Source organism: Callithrix jacchus, chromosome 17, assembly GCF_049354715.1.
Source record: "Callithrix jacchus isolate 240 chromosome 17, calJac240_pri, whole genome shotgun sequence".
Classification (NCBI taxonomy): domain Eukaryota; kingdom Metazoa; phylum Chordata; class Mammalia; order Primates; family Cebidae; genus Callithrix; species Callithrix jacchus.
In genome coordinates, this window is record NC_133518.1 from 42,253,248 (window position 1) to 42,270,852 (window position 17,605).

General features: G+C 36.1%; 1 protein-coding gene across 13 annotated transcripts in view; it reads left to right on the top strand.

The window, feature by feature from the left end:
* The window catches only part of XRN1 (5'-3' exoribonuclease 1), a 119,982-nt gene that overhangs the window by 91,954 nt on the left and 10,423 nt on the right, over window positions 1–17,605 (top strand). For 5 of the 13 annotated variants that reach the window (XM_008983719.5, XM_008983721.5, XM_008983722.5 and 2 more), the window contains 6 exons: window positions 1,062–1,172; window positions 1,330–1,452; window positions 1,878–2,037; window positions 4,743–4,924; window positions 14,439–14,552; window positions 14,655–14,757. In XM_008983719.5, the coding sequence (XP_008981967.1) occupies window positions 1,062–1,172; window positions 1,330–1,452; window positions 1,878–2,037; window positions 4,743–4,924; window positions 14,439–14,552; window positions 14,655–14,757 (793 nt within the window). The remainder of the gene's footprint in view (window positions 1–1,061; window positions 1,173–1,329; window positions 1,453–1,877; window positions 2,038–4,742; window positions 4,925–14,438; window positions 14,553–14,654; window positions 14,758–17,605) is intronic. The other 8 variants (XM_008983723.5, XM_002759526.6, XM_078354052.1 and 5 more) reach the window with 3 other exon arrangements.

Here is a 17,605-nt window from a genome sequence, read left to right on the forward strand (position 1 = left end):
AGGTATATGAGATGTTTACTTTATGCCTGTCATATTTTATAACTTTTTTTTTAAATTGATCTCATAGTAATATTAAATTTATAAAAGATGTCTTAGTTGAATATTTGGCACATAACAGGTTCTCAGTAAATGGAACCCATTAATATTTAGATACCAAATGGTATAATTACTTGACTTTTAAGGCCCTCTTCTTTTGAAACTCTTAATTTCCCTTATTCTAGAAAAGGGATTGATAAACTTTTTGTGCAGTAGACATCTTTGGTGAAGCCCATAAACTTTTGGCTTAGCCATTATTCTCAGAATAGTATTCTTAATGCTAAAATAAAATATGTACGATTTTAAAGAAAACCAGTTATACTGATATACAATTAGAATCACCACTGTTGTGGTTTTTAGTTGATTTGAGCTTTATAATAAAAATACCATAGACTAGGTACATTGAGCAGTAAACATTTATTTCTCACATCTCTGAAGTCTGGGAAGTCCAACATTAAGGCACGAGCAGAATACTGTCTTTAAAGCTAAAAAGATTGAAACGAAAACCAGTTATATTGAAATACAGTTAGAATCTGGTAAAGTGCCTTTGTCTGGTGGGGGTTCCCTTTCTGGCTTGCAGATGATGCATCGTCTCATAGTCTAACACGATGGAAAGAAAGAACTCTATTCTCTTCCTCTTCATGTAAGGACACTAATACCATCATGGGTATAATACCTGAAAGACCTCATCTAAACTTAATTACCTCCCAAAAGCCCCACCTCCTAATATGATCCCATTAGAAGTTAGGACTTTTGACAGAGGAATTTTGGGGGAGTATAAACACACAGACCATATAAGTAGTTTGTTGCCTGTATTCATAATTGTATGAAATGCTAAATCTCATTTAGAGGTTAATGAAGATAAAGATGTAATTTTTCCCCATCCAAGCTTATAGGCCCCCTTTTCTTGTAACATAAAAGGCAAAATAGCACATAAAATGTTTTACGGTAATTTATTTAGAACATTATTATGTAGTAACTACAAATATATTTACACAAAAAGCCTATTCTTAACTTTTTTATAGACTTTTGAAGGGCCTGCCAAATGTAATATTAAGCTATTGAAGAGAAATGAAAGTCCAGAAGTCTCAGAAACCCAAAAGGTTGTGACTGGTTATCCAAATGCTATTGATAAGGTAAAAGACTATTTATTCAGATTCTCTTCCCAAACTTTAACAACTGGGAAGATGATTGAGTAAAAATAGAATGACCATTTTTGTACATAAAACTCAGCTTTTTGTGTGTTCTTGCATTATAGTTTCATCTTCATGCCCAAAATATTTATTCTTTTAGCCTAACTCTGGAATTGAGAACTTTTTAGCATCTTTGAATATTTCCAAAGAAAATGAAGTACAGTCATCTCATCATGGGGGACCTCCAAGTGAAGAGCATTTGTCACCACAGTCATTTGCTATGGTTCGTATTTTGTAGGAACTTTCTTACTATGGTAATTTCTCGACTGTTGACCATGCAAATATATCCCATATAAGTGTTCAAACACTTTTCCCTCATGGAGGCTGGTATATTACATCATTATTGTCATCTTGTGAGGAAAACCAGGCTTTCCTGGGCAATTTAGCCATACTTTTTCTCTTTAGACCATAGTTCCCCCACTTTTCAAACATTGCTACTAGGCAACTGGGATTAAAGTTAAGCAGAAGTATTGTTTCTATATCAGAAATGTGGGTGGGTTTTTTTTTCCAGTTTCTATCTGAATGTAGTTAGTGTCTTAATTTTTAACAATGGAATTCTTACCAAGAAAGATTAATAAGTTCTATAGATCTAATGTTGACTTTCTTCTTTTCACCCCCACTATCTCCATGTGAATCATTTTCAAAAAGAAGGGAACACGGATGCTTAAAGAAATTCTAAAAATTGATGGCTCTAATACTGTGGACCATAAGAATGAAATGAAACAGATTGGTCATGAAATCCCTGTTTCCTCTAATAGAAGAGATGAATATGGATTACCCTCTCAGCCTAAACAAAATAAGAAGTTAGGTAAGTAAACTAAGTACTGTTACCAATAATATCATTTTTAAAATTCAATTCATTTGGTTCTTTTTATCGTGTGCTTTTAAAGATAAACAAACTACTTTTTTTTTTTTAAGTTTTAGAGATGATGTCACACCATGTTGGCCAGGCTCAAGCAATCCTCTCACTTCAGCTTCCCAAAATGCTGGGATTACAGGCATATGTCTCCACACCTGGCCTAAAACTACTTTTTTTCTCAAAACTATAATTTTTATACTTGTTTCAGTTATATAATGATATAACTGGCCAGATGTGGCTCATGCCTATAATCCCAGAACTTTGGGAAGCTGAGGCAGTTTCTGCCTCTATAAAAAATACAAAGGTTAGCTGGGCATGGCAGCATCTGCCTGTAGTCCTAGCTACTGGGGAGGCTGAGGTGGGAGGATTGCCTGAGCCCAGGAAGCAGAGGTTGCAGTGAGTAAAGATCACACCACTGCACTCCAACCTGAGCAACAGAGACAGACCCTGTCTCAAAACAACAACAATTATAATATAACCATGTAACCAATAGATTTATAGTCACTAAATGTCTTCTTGTGATTACTTAATTGTAGCATTACAGATATTCATTTTGTAGACATCCTAACCTTAAAAAATTAGCATATCCTAGCTTTTTTCTCAGTAATTTAAAAATGATCATGTATCTGCCTAATAACGCTGCTGGAAAAAAAAAAAGATCATGTAACTTACATCCATTATTTAACTTTTCTGAAATCTTGTTTCTTACGTATAAAATGAGAATAATACATTGCAAATGACTTGTGATAATTATATGACATCTATAAATATAAAGGAATTAGCACTACTTCCAAAACATTGTAGGTGCCAGTAATTGATATTAATATTATGTTAAAATAACTTGACCATTGTAAAAATAGAAAAATCTACAAAATCAATTAAAAATCATTAATGGAGTTAGATATAGGAAAGTGGGTCATAATCTTAAGTCTGTAAAGCCTATAACATAACATCTGGGACATAACTGGATTTCAATAAATACCTACAATATTTGTTCCTACCCTGAATGTCCACTATACTTCAGCATTTTGTCTGTGTAACGATCTGCTAAAGGCAACAAGGAAGAATGACTGATACAAAAGTGGATATGGGCAGAAGTTTCTCAAAGAAGTAAAAAACATTTTTGAAATAAGCAGTTCTAAATGTATCAAAGATCAAAATCTGGAGTTAGCTGGGCGCAGTGGCTCACGTCTGTAATCCCAGCACTTTCGGAGGCCAAGGCAGGTGAATCACCTGAGGTCAGGAGTTTGAGACCAGCCTGGCTGACATAGTGAAAACCCATCTCTACTAAAAATACAAAAAAAGTAGCTGGGTGTGGTAGCAGGTACCTGTAATCCCAGCTACTTGGGAGGCTGAATCAGAAGAATCACTTGAACCCAAGAGGTGGAGATTGCAGTGAGCCAAGATCATGCCATCACACTCCAGCCTGAGCAACAAGAGCAAAACTCTGACTTAAAATAATAATAATAATAATAAAACCTGGAATAAAAGCAGAACCTAGCCCCATTTTTATTCCAGTGAATAGTGGAATAATTAATTAAAAATTCCAGAATGTATTAGGAAACTGATTATTTGTTATAGTAACAGACATGTTCTTAAAATAGAACCAAATAAAATTTTAAGACAAAATTAGATAAAGATGGTCCCATTGTCAAAAACAAGTAAGTTTTACTTTATTTCAGTATAGTTAAAAAAAAAAAAAAAAAAAAAACTTCATAGACCTTAGAGTCTTAGAGTCACTAGCTCAGAATCCAGCCCCTGTTATAGAACTAACTGGCTCTGGGACTTTGAGCAAGCCAGTTAACTGCTTTTTAAATATATATTAGTAAAAAGTTTGGATTAATTCTTCAGTGAGGTATGCTCTTGTTCTGTTAGTGAGTTTATCAATCATAAGGAAAGTGAACACTCAATTTTAAAATTATCTTTCATATAATAACAAAACAATTTCAAAAAAACTTTTAAGAAATATGATTTCAGAGCAACAAAAATATTCATCCTTGTGTCTCAGAATGTAAAGTAGAATTGCAAGAATTGAGATTGAAGCCAAAACTTCAAAACTTAAGTAAGGATTACTTATGCTTAGCTCAAGAAAGCCATTTGTTTATTCATTCTTTTGTTGTCTTACTTCTCTCTTCTTCTGCAAAACAAGAAAGCCATTTGTTTGTTCAAATTTTACCTGTAACAGTACCATGTAGTCATTAGCTGCTCAAGGTTTTAATTTTGACAGTTAGGTACTTACCATATTTTTAAATCTTTATCTTAATAATTTATTATTAATCAGTTATACTCACCCAAAAATCTTTACTGAAGTCGCAATAATTTTAGGAACTACTAAGTTCTTTATATGTGCTTCATGGAAGACTCATCTTTTTAATGCAGTTGGCTCTATAGCAGCTAACTGAATTACTCAACCTTCTCAATGAAATTTATAAGGTGTGTGGCCAGAGGGTCACTGAAGGTAAGCTGACAGTCACTTGAATGGGAGGTTGTACTGCTAGAGTCCAGGATTGAAACTAGAGGCACCTGAAATCCTGATTCTATTATTACACTTTTTAGCAGTTTCCTGCCTGCTCTTCTATAAAACCCTACAATAAGTGCATAATTTGAGATAGTATTTTATTAATACAGATAGACTCTTTTCTCTTTTTTGGTAGCATCTTATGTGAACAAGCCTCACAGTGCTAATGAGTACCATAATGTTCAATCAATGGACAATATGTGTTGGCCTGCCCCCAGCCAGATCCCTCCTGTATCCACACCAGTAACTGAACTTTCTCGAATTTGTTCCCTCATTGGAATGCCACAACCTGATTTCTCCTTTCTTAGGACGCCACAGGTATAGTATGCTACGGTTCCATTTATATAGATTCTTTAACATTAAGCTTTAATAAATTGGTTGAAAATCTTTAAGAAAAAATATAATGGGGCTTATTTTTCTTAACTTTATGAGCAGTATAGATTTATGCTTCTTACTCTAGCTCTAATATTTATATGTAACCGAAACCCAAAGAAAGGCTGACAGGGAGGAACTGAGCAGCAGGTATCCTGCCAGGAATCTTCAGACTAATAGAGCCAGAGATCTTAATCTACAGTAACAGCTTTCAAACTTTTTGATGTCAAAAACTCCACACCTTTTTTGGAGGACCCCAAAGAACTTTTGTTTACTTATATCCATATTTACTGTGTTCGAAATTAAAGCAAAAAAAAATTGGCCAGGTGTAGTGTGGGTCATGCCTATAATCTTAGCACTTTGGGAGGCCAAGGCATGAGAATAGCCTGAGGCTAGGAGTTCAGGACCAGCCTGGCAACATAGCAAGACCTCATCTCTGCAAATAAAAATAAAATTTGTATTTTTACACATGTAGTGTTATGAGCTTGTAGTCCCAGCTGTTCACGAGGCTGAGGCAGGAGGATGGTTTGAGCCCAGGAGGTCAAGACTTTAGGGAGCCATGTTTATGCCATTGCACTCCAGCCTGGGCAACAGAGCAAGACCTTATCTCTGAAACATACATACATAGATATGTGTGTGTGTGTGTGTGTGTGTGTGTGTGTGTGTGTGTGTATTAAAAATAAACCTGTATGTTTGTTAATCCATTGTTTATTAAAAGTAACTTTTACCTAATAGCTATCTATAGAACATTTCATCCAATAGCTGTAGAGTACACATTCTTTTCCTCAATAAATGGAACATTCTCAAAGATAGACCTAACGTTAGGCCACAAAATAAGTCTCACAAAATTCAAAAAATTAAAAGTAAATCAAGTATCTTTTCTGACCATAATGGAATAAAAGTAGAAATCAGTAACAAGAGGAACTTTGGAAACTATACAAATGAATGGAATTTAAACATGTTTCTGAATGGCCATTGGGTAAATGAAAAAATTAAGAGGAAATTTTAAATCTTCTTGAAACCAATGAAAATGGAGCACAACGTACAAAAACCTATGGGATACAGCAAAAGTAGTACTAGGAGGGAAGATTATAGCAATAAATCCCGACATCAAAAAAGTACAGAAACTTAAAAGAAATAACAGATGATTGAATAAAGAAAATGTGGTGTATATATACATAATGGAATATTGTTCAGCCATTTAAAAAGAATGAAATCATGTCTTTTGCAGCATCATGGATGGAACTGAGGCCATTATCTTAAGCAAAACAACTCAGAAACAGATACCACGTGTTCTAATTTATAAGTGGGGGATAAATAATGTGTACATATGGACATAGAGTATGAAATAATAGACATTAGAGACTTGGAAGGATGGGGGATGGGCAGAATAGATAGTGAAAAATACTTAATTGGGTACAATGTATATAACTCAAGTGATGAATATAAGAAAGCCCAGACTTCATCACTCTGGAATAAATCCATGTAACAAAATTGCACTTGTACCCATTAAAATGATATAAATTTTTTAACTAAATAAATAATAACTAGAAAAGCAAGTGGAAACCAAACCCAAAATTATTAGAAGAAAAGAAATGATAAAGATTGGAGAAAAATTAATGAATTGATACTAAAAATAATACAAAAGATAAATGAAAGAACAAGTTGTTTTTTTAAAAAGATAAAATCAATGAACCTTTGGCCAAATTGTAAAAGAGAAAATACCCATATAAATAAAATCAGAGATGAAAAGGAGTCATTGCATCTGGTATCACAGAAATTCAAAATATTTTTAGAGACTATTAAGAGCAACTATATGCAGTAAATTGGAAAACTTAGAAGAAAGGATGACTTCCAAGACACATAAACATACCAAGATTGAACCATGAAGAAATCCAAAACCTGTATAGAACATTACAAGATGAAAGCAGTAGTAAAAAGTCTCCCATCAAAGTAGACCAGGACCTGATATTTTCACTAGTGAATTCTGCTAAACACTGAGAGAACAGCTAATAACAGTTCTACTCAGACTGTTCCAAAAACTTGAGGAAGAGAAAATACTTCCAAACTTGCCAGTATTACCGATACCAAAACCAAAGAAAGACACCACAAAAATAAGAACTACAGGCCAATATATCTGATGAACGTAGATGTAAAAATCCTCAATACAATACTTGTGAATTGGCCGGGCGCGGTGGCTCAAGCCTGTAATCCCAGCACTTTGGGAGGCGGAGGTGGGTGGATCACGAGGTCAAGAGATTGAGACCATCCTGGTCAACATGGTGAAACCCCGTCTCTACTAAAAATACAAAAAATTAGCTGGGCATGGTGGCACGTGCCTGTAATCCCAGCTACTCAGGAGGCTGAGGCAGGAGAATTGCCTGAACCCAGGAGGCGGAGGTTGCGGTGAGCCGAGATCGTGCCATTGCACTCCAGCCTGGGTAACGAGCGAAACTCCGTCTCAAAAAAAAAAAAAAAACTTGTGAATTGAATTAAAAAGATATTTTATTATGATCAAGTGGGATTCATCCTAGGTATGCTGCAAGGATGTTTTAATATATGCAGTCAATACATATGACACAACACATAAACAAAATGAAGGACAAAACCATATGATCATTTCAGTGCTTACTGGAAAAGTATATGAGGTATTTAGAATACTCAGAATCACTGAGATAGACAATAGAATAGTGGTTGCCATAGACTGGGAGAAAGGGAAAATTGATAGTTATTGTTTAATGAGTATGGAGTTTCAGTTTTACAAGATGAAAGGGTTTGTGAGTGGTGCACCTTTAGTCCCAGCTAGGAAGGTGGAAGGATTACTTGAACCCAGGAGTTCATGTCCAGCCTGGGCAACATAGCAAGACCCCCATCTCTAAAATAAACAAATAATGGAAAAAAAAAAAAAAAACAAATAATGAAAAGAGTTACAGAGATGGATGGTGATCATGGCTATGTAACAATATGAATATATTTAATACTACTGAACTTACACTTAAAAATGGTTAAGATGGTAAATTTTATGTGTTTTGCCACAATTACAAATATTTGGGGAGCAAAATGGAATGCAGGATTAAACTAGTAATATTTCATAAAAATTGCTGCCTTTTGAAAACATTGAATTTTTTTTCTTTTGAGACAGAGTCTTGCTCTGTCACCTGGCGCCAGGCTGGAGTGCAGTGGCGGAACTTCGGCTCACTGCAACCTCCATCTCCCAGATTCAAGCAATTCTCCTGCCTCAGCTTCCCAAGTATCTGGAACTACAGATGCGCACCACCACGCCCAGCTAATTTTTATATTTTAGTAGAGACAGGGTTTCACTATGTTGGCCAGGCTGGTCTCAATCTCTTGACCTTGTGATCCCCCCACCTCGGCCTCCCAAAGTGCCAGGATTACAGGCATGAGCCACTGTGCCCAGCCTAAAAATTGACTTTTTAAAAAACTATTTTTAAGACAGATCACAAATTAAAGTCACACCTTAAGGAACTAGAAAAATAAATCAGCCCAAAACTAGCAGAAGAAAAGAAATAACAATGATCAGATCAGAACTAAACAAAATTGAGACAAAAAAATAAAGAGGATCAATGAAACAAAAATTCGTTTTTTGAAAAGATAAAGCAGGCTGGGCATGGTGGCTCACGCCTATAATTCTAGCACTTTGGGAGGCCGAGGTGGGTGGATTCCCTGAGCTCAAGAGTTCAAGACCGGCCTGAGCAACACGGTGAAATACTGTCCCTACTAAAATATGAAACATTAGCTAGGCATGGCAGTGTGTGTCTATAATTCCAGGTACTATGCTCAGACAAGACAATCTCGAACCTGGGAGGTGGAGGTTGCAGTGAGCTGAGATCGCGCCATTGCACTCCAGCCTGGGCAACAGAGCAAGACTCTCTCAAAAAGAAAAAGAAAAGATAAAGCAAATTGAGATACCACTACTAGATTAACCAAGAAAAAAAGATTCAAATAAGCACAATCAGAAATGAAAAAGAAGACATTACAACTATACCATAGAAATCTAGATCATTAGAAACTACTTTCTAAACTGCAAACTAGAAAGCCTACAGAAAATGGTTAAATTCCTGGGGGGAAAAAATGCAGTCTCTTAAGATTGAACCAGGAAGAAATAGACATCCTGAACAGACCAATAACAAGTACTGAGACTGAATCAGTAATAAAAAAAGATTTCCCAACCAAAAAGAAATCCCAGGACCAGATGGATTCACAAGCAAATACTACCACACATACAAAGAACTGGTACCAATTCTACTGAAACTGTTCCCAAAAGTGGAAGAGGAAAGCCTCGATTCTGCAAAGCCAGTATTGCCGTGATACCAAAGCAGTCAAGAACACAACAAATGAAAACTACAGGCCAATATTGCTTAAGAATGTAAATGCAAAAATTCTCATCAGAATTCTAGCAAATCAAATCCAACAGTACAAAAAGATAATACACTGTCATCAAGTGAATTTTATTCAGGAGATACAAGGATGGTTCAACATATGTGAATCAGTAAATGTGATTCACCATGTAAACAGAATTAAAAGCAGAAACCGTGTGATCATCTCAACAGATGCAGAAAAAGGATTTGATAAAATTTAGCATCCCTTCATGTTAACCCTCAATAAACGAGATATAAAAAGAATATACCTCAAAGTAATAATAGCTGTATATAACAGATCCACAGCCAACAGCATACTGAATGGGGAAAAATTGAAAGCATTCCTCCTAACAACTGGAACAAGACAAAGATCCCCACTTTTGAGACAGTGGGACGTCCAGCTTCTCAGCGGGAACCTTCGTCGCACTAGCAACGAAAAAGAGAATTAAATATGGGTGATGTTGAGAAAGGCAATATTTTTGTTCAGAAGTGTGCCCAGTGCCACACCGTGGAAAAGGGAGGCAGGCACAAGACTGAGCCTAATCTCCATGGTCTCTTCGGGCAGAAGATGGGTCAGTCTATTGAATTCTCTTACACAGATGCCAATAAGAACAAAGGCATTACCTGGGGAGAGGATACCCTGATGGAGTATTTGTAGAATCCCAAGAAGTATATCCCTGGAACAAAAGTGATCTTTGCTGGCATTAAGCAGAAGGCAGAGGCTGGGCACAGTGGCTCACGCCTGTAATCCCAGCACTTTGGGAGGCCAAGGTGGGCAGATCACGAGGTCAGGAGTTCGAGACCAGCCTGACCAACATGGTAAAACCCTGTCTCTACTAAAAATACAAAAATTAACCGGGCATGGTGATGCACACCTGTAATCCCAGCTACCCAGAAGACTGAGGCAGGAGAATCGCTTGAACCCAAGAGGCAGAGGTTGTGGTGAGTTGAGATCACACAACTGTATTCTAGCCTGGGTGACAGACTCCATCTTTAAAAAAAAAAAAAAAAGGGTAGACTTGATAGCTTATTTCAAAAAAGCTATTAATGAGTAATAATTGGCCACTGCCTTATTTATTATAAAACAGAAATGTCTCATGACTTTTTTATGTGTACCATAATGTCATAGATCTCATACACCAGAATTCAGTTTATGAACGACTGACAGAATATTTTGTTGGGTAATGTTCAACTTTTCAAAGATGGAGAGTACCTCTTAAAACTTACCGGAGATTTGTTTTATATTTAGATTTCTGTAACTGGTTATGTGAATATATTTAAATACTGGGACAATTCCTTCACTGTCTCAGAACCAAGCAAGATTCACCTGTGTTTTGTATTTATTTGCCTCCTAAAGGCAAGGGTTGAAGATCAGGTAGCAATGTTTCCTCTCTCTTTTTAGCCTTAACTATGCCAATCGAATTAGAATTCCCTGTATTTAAAATGGTTCCTTTTGCTTATTGAAAGGCATTTTAGTATGGTTTATATGTAATATCAAATAAGGAATAACACTTATCACTTATATAGATGATCTGTAAGGTCACAAGCTTTTAAAATAGTAGCAAGTTAAACTTTACTCTTGAATTCTTTATAATCTAAGTCAAACTAAGCTATAATTTAGGGTTGTCTTTAAACAGCCATTCAGAAACATAAAACTGTAGAACTGCTGCATATTTGTGATTGGAAATAGTGCTTTTGCCAACTTAAAAGGATTAAAATGGGAATATACACAAATTTTTAAATTATGTGTGATCAGAAGACTTAAGATAATTAATAAAACCACAGATTTTTAAAAATGCCCATTTTTACAACTCATATTTAACATAGTACTGGAAGGTAGAACAAGCAGGCAAGAGAAAGACATAAAAGGCATCCAGATTGGAAAAGGAAGTCAAATACCTCTGTTTACTGATGATATGATCTTATATCTAGAAAACCCTAAAGACTGCTCCAGAAGACTCCTAGATTTAATATATGACTTCAGGAAAATTTCAGCATACAAAATCAACGTACAAAAATCAGTAGCATTTTTCTATGCCAGTAGCAAGTCAAGAACCAAATCAAGAACACAATCCCATTTGCAATAGCTACCAAAAAAAATACCTAGGAGTACATTTAACCAAGTAAATAGAAGATCTCTACAAAGGTACTACATAACACTGATGAAAGAAGTAATAGATGACACAAATGGAAAAACATCCCATGCTCATGTGTAGAAAGAATCAAGATCATTTAAATGACCAACTGCCCAAAGTAATTTACAGATTCAGTGTAATTCCTATTAAATTATCGACATCATTGTTCACAGAATTAGAATAAACAGTCCTAAAATTTATATGCAACCACAAAAGAGCCTGAATAGCTAAAGCAATCCCAAGCAAAAAGAGTAAAGCTGGAGGCCATCAACATTACCTGACTTCAAATTACACTACAAAACTCTAGTAACCAAAAAAGCATGGTACCGGTATAAAAACAGACAAATAGATACATAGACTAATGGAACAGAATAGAGAATCCAGAAATAACGTCACATACCTGCAACCAACTGATCTTCCACAAAGTCGACAAAAAATACACTTGGGAAAGAACACCCTATTCAATAAATGGTGCTGGGAAAAGTGGATGGCCATATGCCTGAGAATGAAACTGGACCCATATCTTTCACCACATAAAAAAATTAACTCAAAATGGATTAAAGTCTTAAATGTAAAACCTGAAACGATAAAAATCCTCGATGAAAACCTAGGAGAAACTCTCTGGACATCAGCCTAGACAAAGATTTATGACTAAGATCTCAAAAGCAAATGCAACAAAAACAAAAATAGACAAATAGGACTTAATTAAACTAAAAAGCTTCTGCACAGCAAAAGAAATAATCAACAGACAGTCCACAATATTTGCAAACTATGGATCTGACAAAGGACTAATAATATCCAGAATCCGCAAGAGACTCAACAAGTAAAAAGCAAAAGACGGCATTAAAAATAGGCAAAGGTTATAAGTGGACATTTCTCAAAAAAGGACTTCTCAAGGGGCTGCCAACAAATGTGAAAAAACTGTTCAACATTACCAGAGAAGTGCAGATTTTAGGGCCACAATGAGATGCCATTTCACACTGGACAGAATGGCTATTATTAAAAAATCAAAAAACAAATTTTGGCAAGGATGTGACAAAAAGGGAGTGTTTATACACTGTTGATTGGAATGTAAATTAGTACAACCTGTATGTAAACAGTCTGATGATTTCTCAAAGAGCTAAAAATAGAACTGTGATTTAATCCAGCAATCTCACTTCTGGGTATCTACCCCAGGAAAAGAAATCATTGCATAAAAAGTATGCCTGCACTTGTATGTTTATCACAGCACTATTCATAGTAGCAAAGATATGAAATCAACCTAAATGTCCATCAATGGATGATTCAATAAAGAAACTGGGTGTGTATGTATGTGTATACATATACTATGTAATACTGTTCAGCCATCAAAAGAATGAAGTCATGTATCTTGCAGCAACATGAATGGAACTGAAAACCATTATCCTAGGCCGGGTGTAGTGGCTCACGCCTGTAATCCTAGCACTTTGGGAGGCCGAGACGGGTGGATCACGAGGTCAAGAGATCGAAACCATCCTGGTCAACATGGTGAAACCCCGTCTCTACTAAAAATACAAAAAATTAGCTGGGCATGGTGGCGCATGCCTGTAATCCCAGCTACTCAGGAGGCTGAGGCAGGAGAATTGCCTGAACCCAGGAGGCAGAGGTTGCGGTGAGCTGAGATCGCGCCATTGCACTCCAGCCTGGGTAACAACAGCGAAACTCCATCTCAAAAAAAAAAAAAAAAAGAAAGAAGAAAGAAAACCATTATCCTAAGTGAAATAATTAAGAAACAGAGTCAGATACCACATGTTCTCATTTATAAATGGGAGCTAAACATGGACATACAGAGTGGAATGAAAGACATTAGAGATTCCAAAAGATGGGATGGTGAGAGAGATATGAGGGATGAGAAATGACCTGTTGGGAGGCCGGGCGCGGTGGCTTATCCCTGTAATCCCAGCGCTTTGGGAGGCTGAGGCAGGCGGATCACAAGGTCAAGAGATCGAGACCATTCTGGCCAACATTGTGAAACCCCGTCTCTACTTTAAAAACTAAAAAAATTAGCTGGGCATGGTGGCGTGTGCATGTAGTCCCAGCTAACTTGGGAGGCTGAGGCAGGAGCATTGCTTGAACCTGGGAGGCGGAGGTTGCAGTCAGCCAAGATTGTGCCACTGCATTCCAGCCTGGCGCCTGGGGACAGAGTAAGACTCTGTCTCAAAAAAAAAGAAAAAAAAAAAAGGAAGAGAAATGACTTGTTGGGTACAATGTATACTATTGGCGATGGGTACACTAAAGTCCACACTTCACCAGTATGTAGTATATCCATGTAACTACATTTGTACCCCCTAAATCTATTTAAAAACAAAAATTAAGGTAAACCAAAACAAAACAAGCTTTTTTATAAAACAGAAAGAGTATAATATAGTTATAATTTAAATATGAGTAGAAAACACATCAGAATTTCTGAATCTTTTATATTTTGGCAATTAACACATATTACCAAAATACCTCTCTAAGTAAAAAATGGTATAAACATGAGTCAGCAAATTTTTTCTGTAAAGAGTCAGATAGTAAACATTTTAGGCCTTGTGGGCCAGATGGTCTCTATCAAAACTTCCGAACTCTGCAGTTAGAGTGTAAAAGCAATCATTAGAATAGATGTGGCTATATTCCAGTAAAACTTTATTTACAAAAAGAGGCAGAACTCCATAGTTTGTCAACCCCTTTTATAAAGAAAAAATTTTGCTGACTTTCATTTGCATTCAGTTGCTTGACCCTTTAGCCAGCTTTGGAAAGCTTTTTGTTTTGTAAACACGGAAAGATAAGGCAACAACTCTAAAATTTTTGCCTGGCAGTTCAAAACTTAAACTGAAAGCCCTTTTTAAAATTCTTGTTAAAAGTATTTTATTTGTTTAGACTAAGCTCTGAAGGAGGTCAACTTCCTAGACAGAGAATTTCATAGACATATATATTCTCTCTTTTTAGACAATGACCATTTGCCAAGTAAAATTATCTAATGGCTTACTGGTACATGGGCCACAGTGCCACTCTGAAAATGAAGCCAAGGAGAAAGCTGCACTTTTTGCTTTACAACAGTTGGTAAGAACTGTCCATGACTTAGGACTTCTCTGTTAAATTTTTTATTAGTCTCTATAGAAAGTTTGCATTGTGTTGTCTTACAACTTTTAAATACTTCCACAGGGCTCCTTAGGTATGAATTTCCCTTTGCCTTCACCTGTATTTGCAAATTATCCTTCCGCTGTACCACCCGGAACCATTCCTCCAGTTTTTCCCCAAGCTACTGGTAAGATGTTTTTCATTCATAAGTATTTGTCATTGAGTTGTTATTTTTACTAAGTTCTTTTAAGAAGCAGCATCACTTTTAAAAAATCAAAAATATACTTAAATATCTAGGAATGTAAGAAGAAATTGTGAGAAAGCCTAAAGCCAGAGCCTGCAAATTCATCTAGAAATACCATTCTCTTCCTCCAGCCTCTGGTATGGCTAGAGTAGTAAGAGGAGGTTCTTTGAGTGGGCAGGCCCTTATTCTCCAACAGCTGCTAACAGATGAATTTGGGTTTATGTTAGACACCAAAACGTAAAAAAAAAAAAAAAATCATGTAATTTATTCAGAACTGTATTTTCTTATTTGCAGTAGTCTATATCCAAAATCTTGTTAAGACTAACATTTTATAATTCTAAATCTTAAGTTCAGAGATTTTCTAAATCACTGAGCCTTTTTCCTAAAAGCAGTTGGCTTCCCCTTATCTTTATTATTGTTTTAAAGCCAGTAATTTATTTAAGTTTAGAAAATCACTTTCTGCATGTACTGCCAGGTAATACTCCAGGAATTCTAAATGTCTAATCCTCACAATAAGCATTGGAAAGGTTAATAATACTGATTAAATTTACCACATGTAGTTATCTCTTCTCATTAAACTGAATAATAAAAGATTTCAAAAGCGTAAATATACGAGGACAAAGATGGGAGCAATATCAGCAGATTAGAGGTTTGAAAAGAGTGTGCTGAGAAAAACAACTGAAGAACTAAACATTTTAGCAGAGCAAAGGTAAAAGCTACAAGCTAAAGTGCCTGTAGAAGAGATTACAAATGAGCATGATAAGCAGATTGGTTCAGAACTTGGAGGCATCAGAAACTAATGATGAGGCATGTGCTGAAAAAAAAGGGATTGGTTGAAATTCTGTGTGTGAAGTGGTGAGACTACCCCCTTTATCCCTCCATGACACAGCCAGACTGGAGGTGTGTGTGTTCTCTAGGGGAGCTCTCTAGGTATGGGAGTATCAGGCGGAGTAGAGAATGAAATGGGAGACTGAAAATACAGAGATTAAATAAAAGTTCTCTTTTCCTCATCCTATTCTCAGATTGTAGCCAGCCATACCCTTCTCCCCAGATAGGAAATTGGAGGATGTTTCCTTTTTCTTTTTTTTTTTTAAGACAGGATTTCACCATGTTGGTCAGGCTGGTCTGATCACCTGACCTCAGGTGATCCACCCGCCTTGGCCTCCAAAGTGCTTGGATTACAGATGTGAGCCACCACGCCCGGCTGGATGTTTCTTTTATAAAATAAATTTATCAAAAATGTATTGACTTCCAAGGAAAAGACCTACCAAGTTTTAGAGAGTGTCCCAACCAAAAGCCTGGCTCACTAACCAGTCATCCTAGACTAAAGCCCTCAAATCATCTAGTGGCCTAGCCCTTCTCCTTCCCAACATAGACACTGTTTCTCATCACAGCCTTAATGTCTTCTTCTTCAATATGTATAAATAGTAGACCGTGAAAAGGAAAATCTGTAAAATGAAAGACAGTTAAAATAAGAAATGAAAAGGACCTGGAAACAGAGATAATGTAGGAAATAAGAAAATTGCAAAGACAGCTATAATTAATATCTTTAGTGAAATAAAAGAGTATTGCAACCAAAAAATAAGAACAACATTCAATGAAAAAATAATTAGAGAACAGGTAAGAGTTTAAAATTTAGTAGATAAAGTCCTAGTAAAGCCAAAGAAGATAAGAGCTGTAAAATAAGAAAGAACTCAAATTTAGGGCACAGATCCAGCTCCCACCTTATTGGAGTTCCAGAAAAAGAGGGAAAGGAGATTAAGTGTCAAAAAGAAAGTTTTCTAAAACAAACTATGCATCTCTAAACTAAAAGAGCCAGAAAATGTTAAGCACAATGAAAAAAGACACAGCTTATCTTCAGATTCTGATTACTAATGAAAAAAAGATTGTCCTAAGACATTCAGAGAAGAGAGAAAATACAGTATATATAAAAGATCAAGAATTAGAAGGTACTGCACCATTGAACAGTGCCTAGAAGCCAGAAAGCATTGAATACCTCAAAACCCTGAGGCAGAATGAGTTTCATCCTAATTTCTCTGTATTAGGATGAAACTCATTCTGCCCCAGGGTTCTTTGAGGTATTCTCTGCCAAACTGTTAATCTAGTACAAAGGAGAAATAAAGATATTTTCAGATTTGCAAATTTCTTTTTTTTTTTTTAATTTTTTTCTGCGCACAGAAAATAATTTGATTCCAATGCAGCAAATTTGTTTCTTATGAATCTTTTTTTTTCCTTTGAAGTGTTAACGTCTAAATATGTTGTCCAAGCTAAAGTCCTGGGCTCAAGCAATCCTCCCACTTGAGCCTTCAAAAATGCCAAGATTACAAGCATGAGCCATCATGCCTTGCTTACCCTTTCTTAAGAACCTACTGGATTATATGCTCCAACAAAACAAAGCAGTAGTTTGAAAAAGAAAATTATGAAACCAAAATAACAAATTATATATCTAGTGTAGTTATACAGTGAATGGAAATCTAAGGATGCCAGCTGCTTGGTGGGTCTAGAAAGTGACTAGTCCCAACTAGAGAGGCAGAGGGGAGTCTGGCAATAAGGAAGGTTATTAATAGATGAGCAAAAGGAAAACATTAAGGATAGGTACAGAGAAGACTAAACAGCTTTTTTTTTTTTTGAGACAGTCTCACCCCATCACCAGGTGCCAGGCTGGAGTGCAGTGGCACAACCTCAGCTCACTAAGCAGCTTTTATTATATTTTTCCTAAAGAATTGATAAGGGCAGGACTAAGCTTTTAAAAAAATAATTATTAGAGTGGGCAACATGGTGAAACAGCCTG